The sequence below is a fragment of the Acyrthosiphon pisum genome, chromosome A2 (assembly GCF_005508785.2).
Source record: "Acyrthosiphon pisum isolate AL4f chromosome A2, pea_aphid_22Mar2018_4r6ur, whole genome shotgun sequence".
Taxonomy (NCBI): domain Eukaryota; kingdom Metazoa; phylum Arthropoda; class Insecta; order Hemiptera; family Aphididae; genus Acyrthosiphon; species Acyrthosiphon pisum.
In genome coordinates, this window is record NC_042495.1 from 14,428,295 (window position 1) to 14,450,584 (window position 22,290).

Below are 22,290 nucleotides of genomic sequence, written 5' to 3' on the forward strand. Positions count from 1 at the left end.
TCAAATTAAATTTTTATGAGCGTTTGAAATTCATATTTTTACAACATTTGGTATTTACTCGATTTCTTACGTAACGATTTTCTTATTTTGTTATAATTAAAAAACGAATGACTGTAGAAACTTGAAAATTTCACTGAATGTTTATATTAGCATTTTCTATATACAATAAAATTTTGAAAATAATTTGACTCTTTTTGAGCTGTTTACGAACATTGTAAGTTTTCAATTTTTTTAGTTTTTTTTTCTATAAATATCAATAAAGTATTATCTATTGGGCCAAAAAGTGTAAAAAATTAATACAGGGCTCCTGATACATTGTTACAATAGCAGTTGAAAAATATTACAAATACATAGGTATAATTTTTTTTTATAAGCATTTGAAGTTAAAATCTTGACAAAATTTATCAAATTTAAAATTGAATAATTATTTTTTAGTTAATAATTTATAAAATGTTCAACTTTTATATCTAAGGATTGAAAATTTAAAACAAGATTCCACGTAAATATTTAATTCTGTTACCAAAAATTCTAAGAAATACATAAGCACAGTTTATTTTTATAGTAATTTTAAGATCAAATTTAGACGAAATTACATATTAAAAAAACCTGGAATAACTATTTTAGATATTTTGTTGTGATTGTATAATATTATTTGTGGGTACTTGAAACTTCTAAAGTATACTATTATATATCTATGATAGTACCACGGTTTGTTGTTGATGTATAACGCGTTACCTAATGGATATTGTGATATGATTAATTTGGAATTTATTATTGATATCTATTATAGATCAATTTTTTTTTAATACTATAGATAAGTATACCTATAATAGGTATGTCTAATATCTAGACTGACAAACTGTCTCCGCTCAGAATCGTTTTTCTTATACAGTGATATTATATCATTGAATTCAAATTTAATATTATCCATTATACAGTGACCCACTTGTAACCTACTGTACAGCAGAGCGACATCCACTTACCCACCTTTCTTTTTTAATATGTAATTTCATCCAAATTTGAACTTATAAAATGACTATAAAAATAAACTGTGCTTATGTATTTTTTAGATTTTTGGTAACAGAATTAACTACTTACGTGGAAACTTGTTTTACATTTTCAATCCTTAGATATAAAAGTTGAACATTTTATAAATTTTTAACTACAAAATAATTATTCAATTTTAAATTTGATACATTTTGTCGAAATTCGATCTTTAAATGCTTATAAAAAAAAATTGTGCCTATGTATATTAATATTTTTCAAATCTCATTGTAACAATATAGTAGGAGCCTTGTACTAAATTTTCAAGTATTTTTAGTCAACAAGTAAAGTTAAATTGACATTCATAGAAAAAGAAACTAATAAAATTGGAAACAGAAAATGTCCCCAAATTTTTCAAAACAAATCAAAATATTTTGAAAATGTTATCATGTATAGAAAATGGAAATATAAAACACCAGTGAAAATTTAATGTATCTACATTTGGTCATTTGTTTTAAAATTACACAAAAAACCAAAGTCGATTTTGTAAAAAATCGATTTTGCTTAAAAATTCCCGTTTTTCCTTAATTTTTCTTTTGTTTTTCACGGTGCTTTTGAAAACTACTGAATTTTTAGTATCAAAGTACCAACTACCCAAAGTACCAACTAGATTCAATTTCCTATCAAAAAAGATACTGTTGAAGAAAATTCAAGTACTTTTACTGTCCTAAAATGTGATGACATAAAAAACAAAATAAAAAAACACATCATTGTAAAATCAATATAGGTATTCATCGTTCCACTCAGAGTCTAAAATATGAGTAAAACATGTCGATGATTTTATCACGTAGTTCAATGATTTGAACAACAGATATAATATCATCATTCATCATAGATATTAAATACTTAATAATAAGTTAATGCCTATTAATATTTATTATTGAATAACTTATTATTAAGTTTAATATCTATGTATATTATATATCATTGATCTGACCAAAGCCGCTAAGCCTGCGATAATATTATTTCATACTTTCGCGGACATTTACACGGTACGCTCTGTACGCTCTGCAAATCACGTTTAACTCTGTTAGTTTAAAAATTAGAGTGAATTGACCCCTATAAAATTTAAAGTTAATTTTAAAGCTAGTTATGAGTATTTTAAGATGTACTCTCATAACTCTCTTTAAAATTAAAATATATTAAAAGCCTGAGTTTCCCTAGATAATAATCAATTCATTCTAGTGGCGTAGCCAAGGGGGGTTTGGGTGTTTAAGCCCCCCCCCCCCTCCATTGATATTTTCCCTCCTAATAAATATATTGTTTATAGGGTTCGGGACTGCTTGCAAGTTATAAATTTGTCTTATGAAATGGCGAAATTAAATACAAAGTTTGAATATGCATATTTGTGTATTTTTTAACTTAAATGTACATACAATTGTCGGGAAAAATGATAATTGGATAACATTGAAAAATATCTTAAAAAATATTATGTTTGGTTAGGTACAATAGGCGATAAGTTTGAGATTTGGGGAGGCCGAAGCCTAATATCATACTGTTATAAAATTGAATAAGCTTAAAAAAATTAAGTAAATGTTTGGGAGGGGTGGAGGGCTGTTAAAGTTGTTGGTAGAGCTTGGCTACAGTTGGCCCATGTTCGCATAATATGTAAGATTTCATAAGTCTCTTTGTGACAAAACTGTGTTTAAACTATAATTGATATCTAAATTGTAGATTGTACGAAGAAATGAACATCAGTGGATATAGGCAGGTACGTGTTCGCATATCACGTTATTCGTTATTACTTATTTATTAACCTATAGTATTGTATGCCAGTATTTTTAAAGATTAAGTTGTTATTTATTTATTTATTTATCAGGTTTATCAGGTTTATATACCTACTTATTTTTTAGTTTATATTACCAAAATTGCAATATGTTTTATGATTTTTAAAAAATAATTTTAAAATGTTGCTACATAGTACATATATTTAAATATATTTTTGAATTTCGACTGCATATTTCGATAATTTTTAGTGCAACAAGTCAAGTCCGCAACCCTAAATTTATTTATATACGAAAACTGTAAAGACTTGGTTTTAATCACGATTTAAGAGAGTATTATCTTAAATCGTGGTTTTAATCTATACTCAAAACACCCCTCATTTCATAATCCTGGCTATGCCACTGATTCACTCTAATTTTTAAACTAACGAAGCTCAACGTGATCTGCTGAGCGTGAAATGTGCTATGTTAGGCAATTGTAAGACGGAGACAACAAATGTCTATGTAACGTCCTCTAGGATTGCGACTTTTTTCCATTAATTAAAAAGTGTATCATCATTTACATGACCATACCTCCTACAACATGTACAGTTCGAAGATCATTTATTACCTACACTTCACCATGTAAAAACATGGTTAAGGTCTACAATGACGGAGTAGAGCCTATAATATTATCTAGATCGTGTATACTTAGTACACTAGACAGAAAATTCAAGATTTAAATTTAGTTCAAAATGTTGTTGATGAATTTTCAAAAAAATCGTAACTTACAGTTCTTGTTTTGAAATTTAATCATCTTTAAATGTAGTAATATAATGTTGCTTACTTTTTTAAGTATTAATTGCATTAGTTAAATAAAAAAATGCATTATTTCCGTTATATATTTTACATTTTATTAGAACTTGAACTTTACTTAATCTTATTTATTTTATAAATAATTATATAAGTAGTTTTGATAAATACTAATAATAGTTAATCTTAATACTATTATTATTTGTATGATTACAATAATATTATGCTTTGCAAACTTACATATAGCAGTTAACAGGTTAACAGAAAGGTTAATATTGTTGAAAAAATCATAGCCGAAAAAATAGTGTCCCCCCCTCTTGGATTTTCGAAGATGGACGCCCTTGCCTATTGGTATTATATGCATACAACAATTATTCAGTTTTGATATCCAAAACGAGATTTATGTTTGAGCCACTCTATATAACAACCTATATAGAAGTGGAAACTGGAAACTCGTAGCAAAGAACACTCTCTGGACTCTGAGTCTCAAGGAATGTGTGTGTACAATTTGGTTTAGTTGATTCAATAGTTTCTAAACCTATAACATATATAAGGGTCATGTCCCCATACAAACGTCCATTCAATTTTATATACATAGATGATTAGATGAATAAATATAACGCAAAAAAAAAAAATAACAAAGCTTCTAATTTTTTGAAAGTAGTTGGTATTTACAGTTATTGTACCTAAATAATAATGCAATGTTTGTTTTAGTTAATTAGTTATTATCTACTTATATATTATTTTAAACTCTGAACATTGTTGCTTGCTAGATTACCTATATGTCTATACCTATATGCCATATGAGTATAAAATATAATATTATATAAAATATAATATTATCTTGTAGACAATATTAAGATTATTAAATTATTTTCAAATGTCAATGCACTAGCATTATTAGGATACAAGTTGGTATACCTACGTCAAAATACTTAATTTTCCTCATTCCCCCAATAAATTATAACGTCTCATTATGAAAAGCGACTCGACGTTGTTTGGACCATTGACAAATTATTAGCAATATTTTAATTTAAACTATGATTATTGATTGGAAAATATAGACATAAACAGAAATAACAAAGAGGTATACATTATAATAATAACAAATGTCAATGACAGTTTACCAATCGCAGTATAATAATCAGAGTATAAAATTCAAATATATTAATTAGTAGGTATTACCGTTTATATACTGTTTGTTGCAAATTTATAATAATAAGTCAAGGATACATCTAAATTGAATTGTAAAAGTATAAATAATAGTATAATACCTACTGCATGGGCAGTTGACCATATAAAACTGTATACGTACATATAATATAGGTAACTAGTATCCATAAAATATTGCTATTTCTTACGCATAAATACATAATATAGTAGTATTGACTACGTCATATATTATATTATATTTATCGTTATGTAAATACTATAGTAGTTCTACGTCTTTTTGAACGTATAAGGATTTTTTTAATTTCGAACACATGCTCAATTATGTAGTACCTTCCTATATTATAATTAAATATTCATGTAACTAGTTTTTTTAAATATTTTAATTGAAAACGTATGAGTTTATGACTACTGGTATTTTGTTCCGTTTTACCACAATTATCATAAAATAACTAAATCTTGTACTTTTATAATGCTTCTACGATTTCGCGTTTTTGACTACATTATCGTGACTCGTCACTCATGAGCCACCAACAATCGGCTGCCACCACTATTATTATATGCTATTACTATTATTATTATTTGTCCACGACAACGCCGACGCGTGTTTTTTAGGTCAGCTATAATCCGTCCGCCGTTGCCGCGTGTCTAGTGTTAAAACCGCGGAACATGACATAACCCAAGAGTCGATTTTCCGAATATAACAGTATTTATACTCTAATAACGTCTATATAGGTATAAGACTACAACTGTAGTATATATGACGTCTGAGCGTATATAAGTACTTAGCTACCTACCTACCTAAACACCAAACACTGACGTCGGTCAGTGTCTCTGTGTCTGTCGTCAGTTCGAAAACCGAAATGTGTGCCACTGCCATGCCAGTTAGTGTGTTAGAATAACGAAATGTTTACGGCACGTTAATAATATTATAATAATGATTTATGACGCCACCATGGTTGGACTAAATTTAGCCCGAGGTGTGAAAACTATTATGTGTGTAATACAGAGGTTCCCAAACTTTTTGATCACGTACTATAATTATTATACATATCAACATGTGTATTACGTAGGTATTTACGTATTACTGAATTAGTCATGTACGGGGTACCACTAATGAGTAACACAATATTATGAAAAATGATAATCAGTAAAATATTACTAATTACTATATAATGTTTAATGTATCTGTTATCTAGATTACTTCTGACTATTGATTGTTATTTACTCATAAAAATTATATTCTTCGTTGCTAATCGTTTGGAATTATTCCGCCTGGCGCCTACAATTTATAATTATTTATGTAAACACACTTCTTAAAATTTACTTATCTTAGTAAGTGTAGTATAGTTTGGGAACCTCTAGTGTAGTGTGTATAATCAGCGAAAAAAATTAGGCAAAACAAGGTAGCCGGTAGGAGGTATAGAATTACGCGTACCGCCGCGCCGGTGCAGTATGCGTTTATATAATATATAATAATAAAAAAATAAACGTTAATTTACCATATTTTGTACGATTTCGCCTTCAGATGAGAGACTGGCGCGTCACATAAAACTATAAAATATCAATATAATATAGCTTGCAGCCTCTAATCTCTATAATCTATACGACTATACCTTCATGGCTTCATATACCTATATATAAATCGGAAAAGCATATAAAAGACACTTCCAAAATAGCAACGGACGGAAAAGCCGTATACAAAAAAGTTATGGATAAAATCAACAGATAAAAATACACGAAATAAGCTATATTAGTTATATACAATGTATTTCGTTGAATGCGACCCACATTCAACTTTTTTATACATTATTTTTGTATTAAAACAATTTAATACAATTTATGTTAACTTCTTTAAGAAAACAAATTATCAATAATAATGAAAATAAGTGTAACAGGTTATTTATCTATATTACATATTATTTTAAATTCCCCTACATAATAATATTATAAAAAAAATAGTAGACCGCTATAAACTATAAATCGTCTGACTAATCTACACTAATTAGACTAATCTTATCGCACCGTATCTTAATATTACTATTTAATATTATTGTTGTTTACCAGAAATCATAGTATTTGAAGGAATCAATTTTTCGAGAAAAATGATGCCACCGGAAGCAACAGGTTTAGTCAATTATTTTGATACCACTGATGACCATTGCTTTTATAGGTGTGTTAGGTATAATCGTATAAACCAAATAATCAATCAAATCAACTATCGTATATCAGACTTCGAAATATTTCATCACGCCATATTATTATCTACCATCAACGATAAATGTCCATAAAACCACTCTTGACTGTTTACATAAAATCAAAAGCAAAACAAAAGGATAGAACCATAATTGTTTTTCAAAATTAGTTGATCACAATCATCCTTCTGTTTGGACTTAATTTAAAAAAAAATAGATTAGAGTTGTATTCGGATGAAACAAAATTAGATCAATTTACAGTTTACCTAGACAATTTAAATCTCAAACAAAACATTAAAACGTATGAAAAAATACAGTCAAAATTATTTAAAATATTATGTAGCGTTGGGTCAAAATTCAAACAAACACAATATTACGAATTTTTGTCAGCTATTTTTAACATTATACAAGCGTTCTAATTATTATTGGTTATTCATTTTGCATTTTACTATTACAAGTATTACATAATACATTTTAGTTTAAAAATTGTAAAATAAATAATAATACATTGTATTAAATATTATGTCTTACCACATAAATATATTTATAGGATAAATAAATATATGTATTCTATGAAAAAATTTTGATAGTGACGACGCAACGAGACACTCGCTTATTTCATATCTTTATTTTGTCCAGTTTATTTTTTGTAAGTGACTTTTTATTATTCTAGATTCATACAATCATATAAATAAATATAATATATATTGTGTAGATTGTAAATATATCGGTATAATATATATATTATAATATTACAATGTACCTAGTATGTAATAAATAATAATAATAATTCTTGGTAGGTATCACTGTATCAGTGTATCACGAATTATGATATTATATATAATAATCACGAACTAATATAAAAATATCTTAATTCGTGGTAGGTATTTTACCATACCTATGAAAACAATTGCAGATACCATACGTCATATAAGGTACTGATGTACCTACGTCCTACGAATAAGATATACAGTATACAATATAATACTATTGAACCATGTACTATGTCCACTGTCCAGTGACTTGCAGTCCAAAACATAAATTTAGATTGTTTTTTGTATTCCTTTCACCGTGTATAATAAATGTTATCGTCAATGTCAGCATTCAGTTGTTTTCGGTAATGACGCCGGTCATTATATTGACAACGTTTAATATTCGGTTAGTCAATGTTGCTATAGCTATATTGATTAGGGCTACAACCTATTTGTGCACAATTTACAAACAGTAGAAACCTTATTTCAAAGAAACTTAAGTAATTTAAGTTTTAACCACGTATATAGTATGTACATAACCTACGTTTCTCTAAATTTTCGAATTGGTCATTACTGATGGTGGAAAATTATTATATTCATACAACATTTTCCTTCGCCCCTTATAATAGGCTTAGGACTTTGTATTTAATCATATTCTGGCTTCATAGGCTGGCGGGTTTAAAAATATTTACGGAAATATTTAATTATTAGCATAGCTTCCTTAGCAGGACATTATTTACAATTTTAATGATTAAAATAAAAAAATTATTAAAATAATTACAATCACTAACAATTAAGTGATTTATATAATTTTAAGTAGGTACCTATTATAATAAGATTAATAGATACATATTTATTATTTTGTGGTACGCGTTTGATTGAGATTAAAGATTGTCCAACACGAGTGCCGAGCATAAAAATCGCGACTATAACGTTACTGAAGGGAAACCACGATTGCAAATAATTATTATGCTTTAAAATTTAAGAGTATACGGTCCTGTCTCGTTGTAGTCGTGCGGGACCCGCCAAAAACTGCACCTTGAACACCCAAAACTGTATGTACAAGCTGGTTTGTAGATCCCCTCTTATTACTAACATTAAATACCTAGGTACATTCAATTCCAATATTACTTTTTTGATTTTTAATTGGAATGACAAAAATCTGAATATTAAAAACTTCAAGAGATTGTGGTAAATATAAAAATAATAAAAATGTAACTCGGTAATAATGAGGGTAGAACAATTAAACTAGCTTAAATTTTAGATATTATAATGACTTAAGGCGCCCTGTGCCGATGCCATTTTGTCCTAAAAAATACACTGTAGAAATAACGATACCGCCTTGTAGAATCAACCAAATTTCATAATTTTTTTTTAATTGCTAGAGGAAAATATTCTACAGCCTGCATCAATCTCTGTTTTTCAATATTTTACTCTCAAACTTTTTTATGTCTAAAAAAATACAAGATAAAAAGCATTTTTTTACAAATTTTTAATACAATTATTTGAAATAAATTCAAAATCAGAGATTGATGCGGGTTGTAGGAAGTCTTCTTCTTTCAGATAAAAAAATTGTCATCAAAATCCGACAATTCTACAAAGCTTGAGAGTTATTCCCGTTAAGTAATTTTTTTTTAAATATAATACACTCTATCAACCCCCCCCCCTAAATAGGTATCGGGTATAGATTAGTGGAAAAGTCTTATAATTGAGGTGGCAACTAAAATATAAAATTTAATTTTCAAATTTTATAGAATTGTGGGAAATTTGAAAAACTGACACCGGGACCCTTAATGGGAATATGAGATGGATTATGGATTGGATATCATACTATTCATACTGCATATAATATGGTATATTATAATGATTTGAATCCAGAAAAACGTCGACGTGTTCAGCCATGAAAACTCTATTCTTAACTTTTCTCTTAAATCATGAGAGCTATAAAGTTGATCGACAGCTCATTAAAAAGGGATTATCAAGTAGATACAGAATGTGAAATTTAAAAATAAAAAATAAATTAACTTTTTAGCCGTTAAGAAAACAGTCAATTTTAGCTAGATTTTTCTTTAACATAGGAACCTACTATTATAATCATAAGCGTGCGCATATGGGGGGGGGGTCGGGTGGGCCGTGGCCCACCCTGCGAGACGCACCGATATTTATTTACATAGTAATACACTAATACATGATCAAAATATCACGATTTTTGATTTTTAAAATCATAAAACATTAAATAGGTAGGTGAAAAATAACATTGATACTAAATAATAAAATGTCTTTAAAAATAAAGTTGATAACATATTACCATTACAGATTGCAAAATTGTATTTATTTAAAATTTAAAACTGTGTCGACAGTTAAAATATTTCTTATTTAATTTTTAGAAAAGATGTATCTGTTTTTTATCATAAGAATGATTTATGCCTTAAATAGTGGGTGATTATGAGTAGGTAAATTATAAAGTATATATTATTTTAATTGTTTCTTCCATCAGAGTTCAGGTTTATTAATCTTTATTGACTTGGCCCACGACCCACCATGCCACAAATGTCTGCGCACGCTTATGATTATAATTTGTTGCAGATATCCAAAACTGGAAAACGGATTTTGTTGCTTAGGGTTTTGTTAGAATTAAGAATCACATGGCTGATGGCTAGGCTATAAGTGGTTTCAGACCTTTATCTTTAATGGTTAATTTACTACAAAGTGTCAGAGTATAGACCATTAAAGTTGTTGTGTTGTACACTTGTACATCATAAAAATCACACACATAATATATTATATACTTGTGTTAAATCGTATTTAGATAAGAATTAAGTACCAAAATACGTTTAAAATTTAAAAGGGCTAAAAAGTAAGAAGAAATAACTTAAGTTCCGTAAATATAGTACAATACAATAAATAATAAAAAAAGGGTTAACATTTTAGAAACAATAAAGTTCTTTCTGGTTCAGAAAATTTTCCAATACTGGCACTGCCTAAGTACAATATTTCATTTAATGCTATTGTAATACAATATAGATATTATAGATACCAATACCTACTTAATAATTCTCTAAAAATCAAAAAAGTGTACCTACATGCAAACCCCAACTTGGTAAGCGCTTTTTAGTGCCCACCAATATTTTGTACATTATTCTCATTACATAAATGATAAATATAAAAATTGCCTGTTTTGTTAATAAATTAATAATAATTTAACTATAACTATAGGGCATGTCAATATTTTCACTGAATCACTCATAAATACTTATTCACTATTGCATTACACTGTATAATATAGCGTATTACTATTTTTTAATTTTATCAATCGTTATATTTATAGCAAGTAGATTCTGGAAACAAGTAACAGCAGTTTGAAAAAATTCGATTGATTCACTGATTCACGCAATAAGGTAAATAGGAATCACTTTGTGCCTCTGTAAACGATTATTCATAATTATTATAATCTGGTACCTATTCTGATAAACAAATAACAATCAACAAAGGTTCGCGGTGTTCCGTCTAATGACACCTCGTAATGTAGTATGACGTATGCACTAATGTCTAATATACTCCAATGTAGTAGTAAATAGTAAATACTAAATAGGTACTAATAGTAATCTTTAATCTATGAATGTATTATGTAATATATGGTAATGTAGTAATGAGCAATGTACATTGTACGATGGGTCGATGTGACGATGCACCACTTTACGACTGTACCGGCATGGGACATGGACATTGACCATATTTTGATTTATATTTTATAGATTAAATAGACCTTAATATGCTAGAAGTTATAGTACGTTTTATAAGTTTTTTTTGTCACGAATCACGATTACCCGATAAGGTCTATAATATTATTATTTATTAGGTACACAGAAATACACTGTATAGACATTATACCACATTATTCTGTGATTATACTAAGGTATAAGGTCTACGGAAATCACAGATACATAAAATATAAAAATATTTTTATATATCTGTGATGGACATAGTACATACAGAATAATACAAATAATACAATACCTAAATCTGTGAATATTCTGTTATTATTATTATAATATTATGATAAGAGGAAATACTCTGTTATCACGTTCACGTGACTGCGGTGTCCAATGACGGCATCGAACGCGGATCGTATGATCCGGGAAGCTGCTAATTCGAGTAGCGTTTTTGTTGGCACCGCCGTTCAATGTTTTTAAACGATGCTTATCAATAACGGTACTCGACGTTCGGACAATAACAAAATATAAAACCAACTGGCAGTTACCAAGTACCAAGAGGACTCGGGACCGAAAATAAAATATAAAAATACGTTTTGGTAATTTGTGACAAACCCGATTGCCGTTTTATTCTTGGATTATTTTACCGTACAAAAAGTGTAAAATGTTGTTCCTCTTTGAATCTTTCACTAATTATCCCATTCATCTCATGATGGCGTCTATAATTCTCGTCTAGTGCATCAAAGTCCAACTTTTACTAGTGTGTTAATCACAGTGTAGTTGAAGATACGGTTCAATTTTAATATATTTTTGTACTTTGGTGTGTCCAAATCTCTGAGGAGAGATCCCATGGATTCGAGTAATGCTGCGAATGTATCAGATGACGAAGAATCGTTTTATGGCGTTTTTGTGGAATCTGACGTTGACAACAGCAGTAAGCTTTGTCATAATATTTTTTTTGTTCAAATTATTTTTTATTTAAATTAATACCATTGTTTGAAACCATAGGCACTCCTAGAGTGTTCACTAATTTTCAAGAAACACTTTCTGCAGTCAAATCCAACAAAACCTCCAGATTCAAGCTGTTCAGATCAGCAACTGAAGCTGAACGATTTAGCGTTTTTGGGCAAGAATTACCAATAAAACAGATAGAAAAAAGTACACCTAATGTATCTACTAGTTTTACTTTTAAATCTCTAAAATCTGAAGAACTGGTTGCATTTCGTCGTCTAATTGAAAGCGGAGAATTAGATAAGGTGAAACTGGCTGTGAATTCAAATCCGAGGTTTCTTGTTAGCAGTGGTGATACACCTTCAATAATTCAAGTAAAATATTTTAAAGCTAGATAATATGTTGGCTACTGAACTATATATTATTTACTACGAGGTTCTATTATTAATAAACCTTTTATTTTTTATCCTTTTCACTGCTACACTGTTTATGCTCTGCAACGTTCTATGCTGTATATGCTATAAAAATTACATTTTTTTTTTTAAATTTAAATTTGAGGTCTATATATGATCTAATTATTAAAGTTTAAAATAATATGAGCAAGGTTTTCCTTAAAATTGTACGGTTACCGGCAAATGGTAATATTATAAAGTACAGAATCTTAATAGTATGTTTGGAGCAGTTAATTGTGTAAATGTTTGGACGTAATAATACGACTAGAGCAGTGAAAAAGTAATTACCTAACACTTTTTGGCTGTATAAAAAATAAAAATAAAATGATGTGGAAACTATTTTATATTCTCATGTATCCAATCTCGTTCTACAATATTATAAAATAAAACAATTTTTATTTTAAATATAATTTATATTTAAAAACTGTTTTAGTGTGTTTTGTATTTATTCACCTTGCAGTTTTGTATTCAAAATTGTTTTACCCAATAAATGTAGGTGTTTTTTCAAGTTTAATAAAACAGTTGGAAATCTTAAGAGTATTTTAAGTATCACTAACTGTTTTTTTTTTTTTTTTTTGACCAGGAAGGATGTCGGTATAATGCTATGCATGTAGCAGCTCGATTTAACCAACCACAAATTGTTCATTTTATAATGGAGTGTGTTACTAGTTCAGAATTCATTAAAAGTTTATATGGTACAGAAGAGTCATATCTATCACGGAGTGAAATCATCACAGATTTGTACTTAAACACACCTGATAAAGCGGCAAATGATACTCCTCTACATATCGCCTCAAAATTTGGCCATGTAGATGTAGTAAGAGAGCTTATTTCATATGATAAGTGTATACTAACATCTCTAAATAAATATCTCCAAACTCCTAAAGACGTAAGTTTCATTGATGAATTAAATTGTTATTCAAAACTAAAATATCATATAAAATAACATAGGTTATATGCTCGAGAAGCAACAAGGAAATGTATAATGATATATTACATTTAATAGAAAATGGATTTTTTGTACCAATGTGGAAATCTGATGATGATTGTGCTCAACCGACAATTGGCAAACCATTTTCACCTAAATCCTCAACAATAATTCCACCATTACAGGTGATAATTATTATATATTTTAAGAAATTTACTATAGACATAATTACCTTTTATTTTATTGTTTTCATTTAGAATGACAATCTTAAATCATTAAATCCTATACTTGAAATAAGAGCTGTTGCCGGACCAATGAATGAATCACAAGCCCTAAAGTTTTGGAAGGATTGGAAATCACCAGTGCGAAAAACATTATTATCTCCTTCACCAAAAAAGTCTCCATTAAGCCCAAAACAAAATGAGTTTAAAAATAAAAGTATTGAAAAAACAGGAAGGTAATTTAAACTATTTACTATTTTTTTTATTTTTAATCACTTATACATGAACTGTTTATTTTAATAAATTATAGAAATTTAGCTGAAAAAGAGAAAGTTGGTTGGGCTGAATATTGGCCCTTCCTTGATAAAATAGTTGATCTTAAATCAAATAGAGGCTTAGATCTACTTGAAAAATACTTGAGACAAAGATTTAGTATGAAAGAACAAGATTATCCTGTAGTAGCACCACCACGAGTTGCTTTGCTAAGTCCTATGGGTGAATTGTGTAAAGCGTTGGAGTCTATGAGAATTGGAGCTAATCTAAATAGACGAAGTCCTCGAGAAAATACTGTTGTATCTTATACTTGTGTTGTAAAATCTTGTAAAGTATGTTTAAACTAAAACAGTTTTATTAATAAAATACGGTTCCACGTCATTTGGTCTGGTAAATAATATCCGGCAACAATTGATCCGCGACATTTGATCCGGTCCAAAAAAAACCTGTACCAAAAATATCCGGCTAAAAAACGTCTGGTAAAAGAATAATATAAAATACAAATATATATAAATTAGAATTATTATTTTATTTCATAACTTTTAAAAATGTCAGGTAAAAAATAATAATAATCACTGGCTAAAAAACGTCGGTAAAAAAAATATTATATAGAAATTATAAAAAAAATAATAATCAGTTAATATATAAACTATTAATTATTGTTAAGGCATAATAATATAAAATGATATAATGTAATTATAAAAGTCTTATAGAATACAAATGTTTAGAAATTAAAATTATGAGCGATACCCTTCAAATATGTATTGATATTTGTAGTTTCATAGTTTTCTACTGTATTTTTAAGACATTGGTCTATGTTTTTATATTTTCTTTTTTTTATAGGGTTATTTTCACCAAGAATAATTTTTTCTATTTTTGCTTCTTAAAGCCCTTGTTCTTGCTTCAAAAAAGATATAAATTTCCAAATAGTCGCATGATGACATCCCAATGATGCATTGAAAGCATGGTGCCAACCTTCAACAATATTGTTTGTGCGAGGGTGGTCATTAATTACATTATTATAACAGTTCCACATTTCTATTTGAAATAATGGTTTTCTTTTCCTATTACGAACTGTTCGACCTATCCATGTTTCCTCAAAGTAATCTACTAATGGTTCAAATAGTTGTTCGTTATCAATAAAGTATTGGGACTCTAGAATGGTATTAAAAGATTCTACTACATCAAGGACAGGTACGAATGCTAAAGCACATAATTGTTTGACTTGTAGGGCAAACGTTGAGTCTTCTGCATATTTCTTTTGTAGCCCAAAAAGATTGTAATTTACGCCATACACACTAGCCAAAATGAAAAAAACATCCACTTACATGAGCATTAGGAAAAATTTGTTTGAACACCGAAATAAATGGTTGCTCAAAATCTATTTTAATTGATTTTGGGTTCAGATCTGGTTGTAATATTAGCAATTGCCTTAAAACTTCAACGTAGGTTTCTTTTGTACGACTAGTCATTAATATATACACTAATGGAATAACTAAACTACGTGCATAGCAATAGATTGTATATAACTGGGAAAATATCGAGGGAACAGATTTAAAAGTTCTGTCACCAAACAAGTCATCCGTTTCTTTAAGCATATTTAAATTGTTTTGAGTAGTAAAAATTAAAATTCTACTTTCACTACTACCACTATTGTATGCCAAAAAAAATTCATTTTTGTTGGTTAATTTATATGTTTCTGGTATAATTAGATCTTTGGTATTACTTGGATTAACTGGAGCATTTTCTTTTGTTACTCGAGTCCGTTGAATAGTCCTTGATAATGATTTTATGACTGGTAATTGTCCAATTACTGGAACAGAAGTTTGGCCTAACACGTTTGAAATAATATTTCTTACAGAAGTTTGTTCTGTTATAGCAGTATCCTTTAAAGTATTCACCAGTTGTTTGTCCTCAATTTTGGCTAAGTTTGGAGCATGCGAATGATCAGTTTCTTTTAAGATCTCCTATGGAAAAAAAAACAAAAAAATTGTATTGTTTTTGTGGAATGATCTGTGGTTGCACAATTTTAAATACAGTCTAGGTACTTAAAAATAATTATTAAATATTTTTTTAAAAATTAATCTAATTAATTAAATTCTATTAATTTGGTATACAGATTTTGATGTACATACCCGTTTCCTCTTTCGTTGTTATGTGACATCGGCTTTTACATGACAACTTTTTATATTCGATACAACGTCAAACAACTTTTGTTTCGTACACATAATGAATACTATATAAAAAACTTTTATTTAAAAGCATATTTATGCCTTTTAGCTTTTGATGAATGTAAGTGGCATTCTTTAGTATTAACGTTACTTAAACATGTCCACATACGGCTAGGTGTACACCTGTACTAAAATCGAAAAAACTTATATGTATCGTATAGTGTACGGTATACAATACATATATATAAATAGTATCGTACAGTATCGTGTAGTCTGATATTACGCTATTTCCGTTATAATAATAATTTCTATCGTTGAGACCTGATTACATTCTTTATTCAAGGTTTTTCCGATCCTTTTCTGTATATAAGCCATAAGGTAATATACTATTCGCTTATTACATTCTATAATATACTACAATATCATAGATTATTTTTCTAAAATAATAGTTCTAATTTATATATATTTGTATTTTATATTATTCTTTTACCGGACGTTTTTTAGCCGGATATTTTTGGTACCGGTTCTTTTTGAACCGTATCAAATGTCGCGGATCAATTGTCGCCGGATATTATTTACCGGACCAAATGACGGGTCACCATAAAATACAGTGATTGTAAATTCTTATTTTTTAGGTTTTAGCAGAACGTTTATCAAATGTAATTATATCGGAATATAAAAATATGCTAGGCATTGAATCATTAGCTATTCGGTTATGTCATGAAGTTAGACATTTAATGGCTTTGGAAGATAGCTTTTACTCTGATAGTCGTTTCGATTCAAAGGTTAAAGGAAGAATTCATGGAAGAGTAGCTGAGCATCTTTGTCAGTTGTTAATTAATAGTTTGGAACTTGTCAGCAATGTTTCTTTAATAGTTACAAAACTCCAAAAGTATTATGCGTGAGTAAATTTCAAAGAAAACATATCTCCAAGTGTTGTCTCCGACCAACAAGTGCATTAAATAGCAAATTTATGCTCAGCAGATAACGTTTTGCTCCTTTAGTTTAAAAATTAGAGTGAATTGACCTATTATGAAACTTGATGATAAGAACATTATCTGTGTTCGTATGTTGGTTTTTTAAAATAGTTAAATTTTTTAGCAAGTTATGCGTTTATAATATAGCGTAAATTAAAAATGGTCATAACTCACTGTATAATTGTAAAAAAATAACATATGAACAAAGATAATGTTCTTACCATCAAGTTTCATAATAAATCGATTCACTCGAATTTTTAAATTAACGGAGCTAAACGTTATCTGCTGAGTGTAAATTTGTTATGTTACGCACTTGTAAGACGGAGACAACAAATGTCCATGCAGCATCCTCTTAATATTAGAGTGAATTGATGTACATATTATATAACTTAAAATTAAGAACTTAATCTGTGTTTGAATTTTTATTTTTATAATATTTAAATTTTTAAGCGACTTGAGCATTTTTAAATTGTAATGTTATATATACAGCATTATTATCGATGATAATCTTTCCTGTGAAGTGATTTTTGTTGATGTAATACACAGTATCCCCTTCCTCAATAGTTCTCAGGTAGTAGATTAGCGGAAAAGTATTTTAATTAAGGTGACTACTAATATAATATAAAATATTATTTTCAAATTTTATAGAAATGTGGAAATTTTTTAGCATGGAGTATTGGGCGCCTCAATGGACATTATTTCATATTTTACTATTTATATTGGAAAACTGAAACTTCTAGATGCTATTGAGAATGAACTTGATAAAAACCAAACAGTTATTTCAGCATTCATTATTAGCCTGAATAATATATTTTATATGTATATGTACCCACATTTGTCACAATAGTTAAAGCCATTATTATATTTTTAATTGATTTAAGGGAGTTTTTAAATATTCCTAACATAAAAAGTCATTAGACATAATTTGTTTTTAACAATGAGGTAATAAATAATAGATATGTAATATACTTGTAGGCACTTTCAGCCTTCCAACCGTCCAAATTTAAAAATAATTATCATAATATTGTACTATTATTTTATGTAAACTAAAGATACATTACTTAAATTGCATTTTAATTGACTTGTTTACAAAAATATATTACAGATGTCATGCAATTGGGAGTCGCAGTGAAATCACGGGAGCTTGTTTAGTAACTCAGATACATACGATTCTAACTGAAAAGTCTTCTATTATACACAATATGCAATCTGATGACGATGATGAACTTAGTTGTAAGCAATGGTTTTCAACTGCTCTTCCTTGTTTGTGTAATATTGAAACTAAAAGGTTAAAACCAAAACAATTATTTTGTGGTAAATATACAACATTTAATTATTAATTCAGACTGATAGGATATACAGTTGTATTTATTAAACATACCTAAACTTATTATTTTATTTCTGGATTATGTTTCGGAGTATATTTATTAAATCTAGAAATTTCACATAAGAGTTACTATAGTGCATTTCATTATAACTTTGACTCGACGCTAACGCGCCTCGTGGAGTTTTTCATTAGGGTTTCTAAAACTAGCGCGTAATAATGCGTTAGGAATAGGCAGTTAGGAAATTCAAAAAATAATTTTTAAAATTCATTAATCAAATATATTTTACAGGAATTATGATTAATACTTAAGCGCATTGTATTAAGATAATTCTGATATTTAAAAAAATAAAAAATGTGTGATAATAACTAAACGCAATGCCCAAGTTAAGTCTCGATAAATTTTAAAAAGAAATATAACTTTATCTTTTATTAACCCATTAGCGCTGGAATTTTTTTATTTACAATTTTAACCAACATTTAGTTGAAAACATAATATGTTATATCTTAAAAATTATTGTAAAAAATCTATGTTGCCATATGGCAATGCACGGCGTTAATAGGTTAAGCCAAAGTCTTGTTTATGAATCTTATTTGAGTCATAACTCATAAGTATAGCTTAAGTAATACTTATTCTTAAGCATCGACTATGAATACGGTCCTAAGTATTATGTTATTGACTTTTATAATATTGTTGTTGTTTATATCAATTGTTATAGTTCCATGTTAAAGATATTTAATTTTATCTTTAGATACTTTTTACTTATTAGCACCTTTGTCTTATATCTAAGTTTTCATAGTATTCTATGTTTTATTTTAATTAGATAATGGACCAGTTAAAAGACAAGATGAGAATGGAGAATCAAAAAATATGAATGGTAATCTTAAATTTCAAAAATTAAATTAGTATTAGTTGTTGAAGAAATGTTTTAGCTTTATTGTGAACCTTTTCACCGCTACACTATTTATGCTCTGCAAACAACATACGTATTTATTTAACCATTTTTAATTTCAATTTTGAAATCTAAATTTATCTTATTATTTAAGTTTAAAATAATTTGAGCCAAGGGTTCCTAACACTGAACGGTTACCGGGAAATGATAATATTAAAATATAAAGAAACGGTAAAGTACGTCTAAAGCAGTGAAAGGGTTAAAAATTTAATTATAAATAAGAATGAAAGTTCATTAAGTTAAATTGATGAAGGAAGAGATCTAAATATTATCAAATGCTATAAAATAACTAAGGTTGTGTTTGCTTATTTTTTTTCTAATGATTTTAGGTTATGACTCAGATGATGATGTTTTTTCGAGTGCCCCTACGAGTCCATGTAGTGAATATTCTTCGTCAGATGAATCTGACGCATCAAATATTTTTCATAACGCCGAACGTGATTTTTCTTACCTATTATTTTCAAGGTAACTATTTCAATAACAGTTGAGATTTTGAACAAAACAATTCAATTTAGTTTTACAATTAAGAATAATATTAAATTGTTTTCTGTTTTGTTACGGCCTCATAGACCAAACATCTAAACATAACTGTCTCCATCCATCTTGATTTTGTCCTAACACATTCCAATTTGTGTTTGGGTGGAAGTCCGCAACATCTCCTCGACAAGGTCCTCCCAGCACAATACCATTTCCCTCTTGGATTCTCCTGTGAAACCATCTTCAACGAAGCTTCTGGTTTCCCCACAAACAACCTGCCCATTCCAGTCTTATTACCCAGATATTAGAATTGTGTAATTTTCTTGAAATTATAGGATCTCAGTATCTCACCTTTTAAGTCTCTTCAGCATGTTTTCCTCTCCCTGTCTTCTGGTTTCCCTTTATTCTGATTTTTTTTTTCATTTATATAAAGGCCCAGTGGCGTGTATAAAAAAAAAATTGGTGCTGTCCAAATAATTTTAGGTGACCTACCCCTCATAATATTGTTTTACTTGCCGATAAAATGTAATATTTTCCTTCTTTCATTACCCACCCGCCCACCCATTTTTAAGGTGTTGCCTGAGTTACACTTGGACCCCATGTACATGCTACTGCAAAGGCCTACTTTCTTAGCTTCTTCTATGGGTATTATGTATATGTTTCTCACTGTATTTAATGACTATATAATTATGAACTCCCTATCGTTCTGCATTACTTTTATTATATTTTGAATAATATTCATATACTGTATATGTGATTAAGATTACGCTCTAATTTTTTTTCCACAACAAAAATGAAACACTTATTTTATTAAGAACAAAAATGTGAAATTTGGTATACTCTGTCCCAAAAGAGGAAACACCAGCTTTGTGCAACACAAAATTAGATTAGTTGTTGCTCAGTCTTTTCTTTTGGGAATAAGTATATTGTTCAACTTATAGTATAATAAATATTGTATAATAGTTATTAGTTTTGATGATTTTAAAAAAGATTAATGTTCCTTAATAAGTGAAATATTTTTTTTCAGAGATGTACCAATAGTTCATGATTATGAAATATTTGATGCCATTAATGGTATACATGTAGACTCCAACAAATATCCATGGCTCTATAGGTGGTTGTATTCAATGAATGACTACAATAATTTAAACAATCTGTGATAAAAAAAATTAATGTAATGTATAATTTTTATTGTGATGATTTATTATTTAAGTAGACAATACTATATTTTATTCAATTTGTAATGTCTTTATAAGTTTTTATAATAAATGTAAGTATAAGCTAAATTTGTGCTATTTATACTTTGAACTATTTTGAGTAACTTAGTGTTTAATTTTTTGAATATTTTATTTAATCATTTGTTCTGTTTTTTTTTCAAATTTTAAAGGGTAATTTTTGATGGTGTTGCTCATGAAGTCATGAAACTAATTATGCTACAATTATACTTATGGGATTAAATTATATTATACATTTTAACGTATTATAGTATAATCAAATAGAAATCGGATATTACAAAATAGAAATGTTTTTGACACAAATCATTTTCATGATTCATGAAGTATTTAATATTTTGTTATGTTTATTAGTTCAGGCAATTTACATTTTTTATTAGTCACTTAAAATCTTTTTATATATTATTTATATTTATATATGTTTCGATTGAATTGAAGAACTGAAATCAAACAATAATAGTTATTTAAGTAAATTGTTACCGTAAGACTTAATTTACAATAATACAATTATTTTTATTGTAAACTCTGGAGCTGATAATTAATACAAATTACAATATTCAATTTTTTTTTGTTTTAAATACAGCTTATTGAATTGTTTAGTTATCTTTTAAAAATAATTAAATGTCGTTGAGTGATTTAACAAAGAAAAATAAATTTATATTGTGCTTCAAATAATACTATTGGCTATTAAAAATGATTAAGATCAGGGTAATTTTTATTGGTGTTAATGTGGTCTTATGAAATAAATATTATATTATATAAAATATATTTTAAATCAGTTTTTTCTTTTATAATATTTTAAAATTATTAATATTTAATACTCACAAATTTTCTTGTTTATTATTTAAGGAAAACATAGAGAAATCTGATGATGTATCACGGGCAGAGCCCCCCACAAGTTTGCCATACAAATTTATTTTGATTTCCCCCCCCCCCCCCCC

At 28.1% G+C, this 22,290-nt stretch overlaps 1 protein-coding gene across 2 annotated transcripts; it reads left to right on the forward strand.

The window, feature by feature from the left end:
• The first annotated feature begins 11,879 nt into the window (after positions 1–11,879).
• Positions 11,880–21,999, forward strand: LOC100162968 (ankyrin repeat and LEM domain-containing protein 2). 2 transcript variants are annotated; one of them, XM_008185376.2, is made up of 12 exons: positions 11,880–12,324; positions 12,399–12,715; positions 13,377–13,682; positions 13,745–13,906; positions 13,979–14,178; positions 14,253–14,547; positions 17,022–17,287; positions 18,469–18,677; positions 19,512–19,565; positions 19,970–20,105; positions 21,145–21,291; positions 21,505–21,999. In XM_008185376.2, the coding sequence occupies exons 1-11, from the start codon at positions 12,240–12,242 to the stop codon at positions 21,275–21,277; spliced, it is 2,163 nt and encodes a 720-aa protein (XP_008183598.1). In that variant the 5' UTR covers positions 11,880–12,239; the 3' UTR covers positions 21,278–21,291; positions 21,505–21,999. The 2 variants fall into 2 exon arrangements, with proteins under 2 accessions (XP_008183598.1, XP_001945351.2); XM_001945316.4 differs by lacking the exon at positions 21,505–21,999 and having other exon boundaries at positions 21,145–21,438.
• Positions 22,000–22,290: the final 291 nt, after the last annotated feature.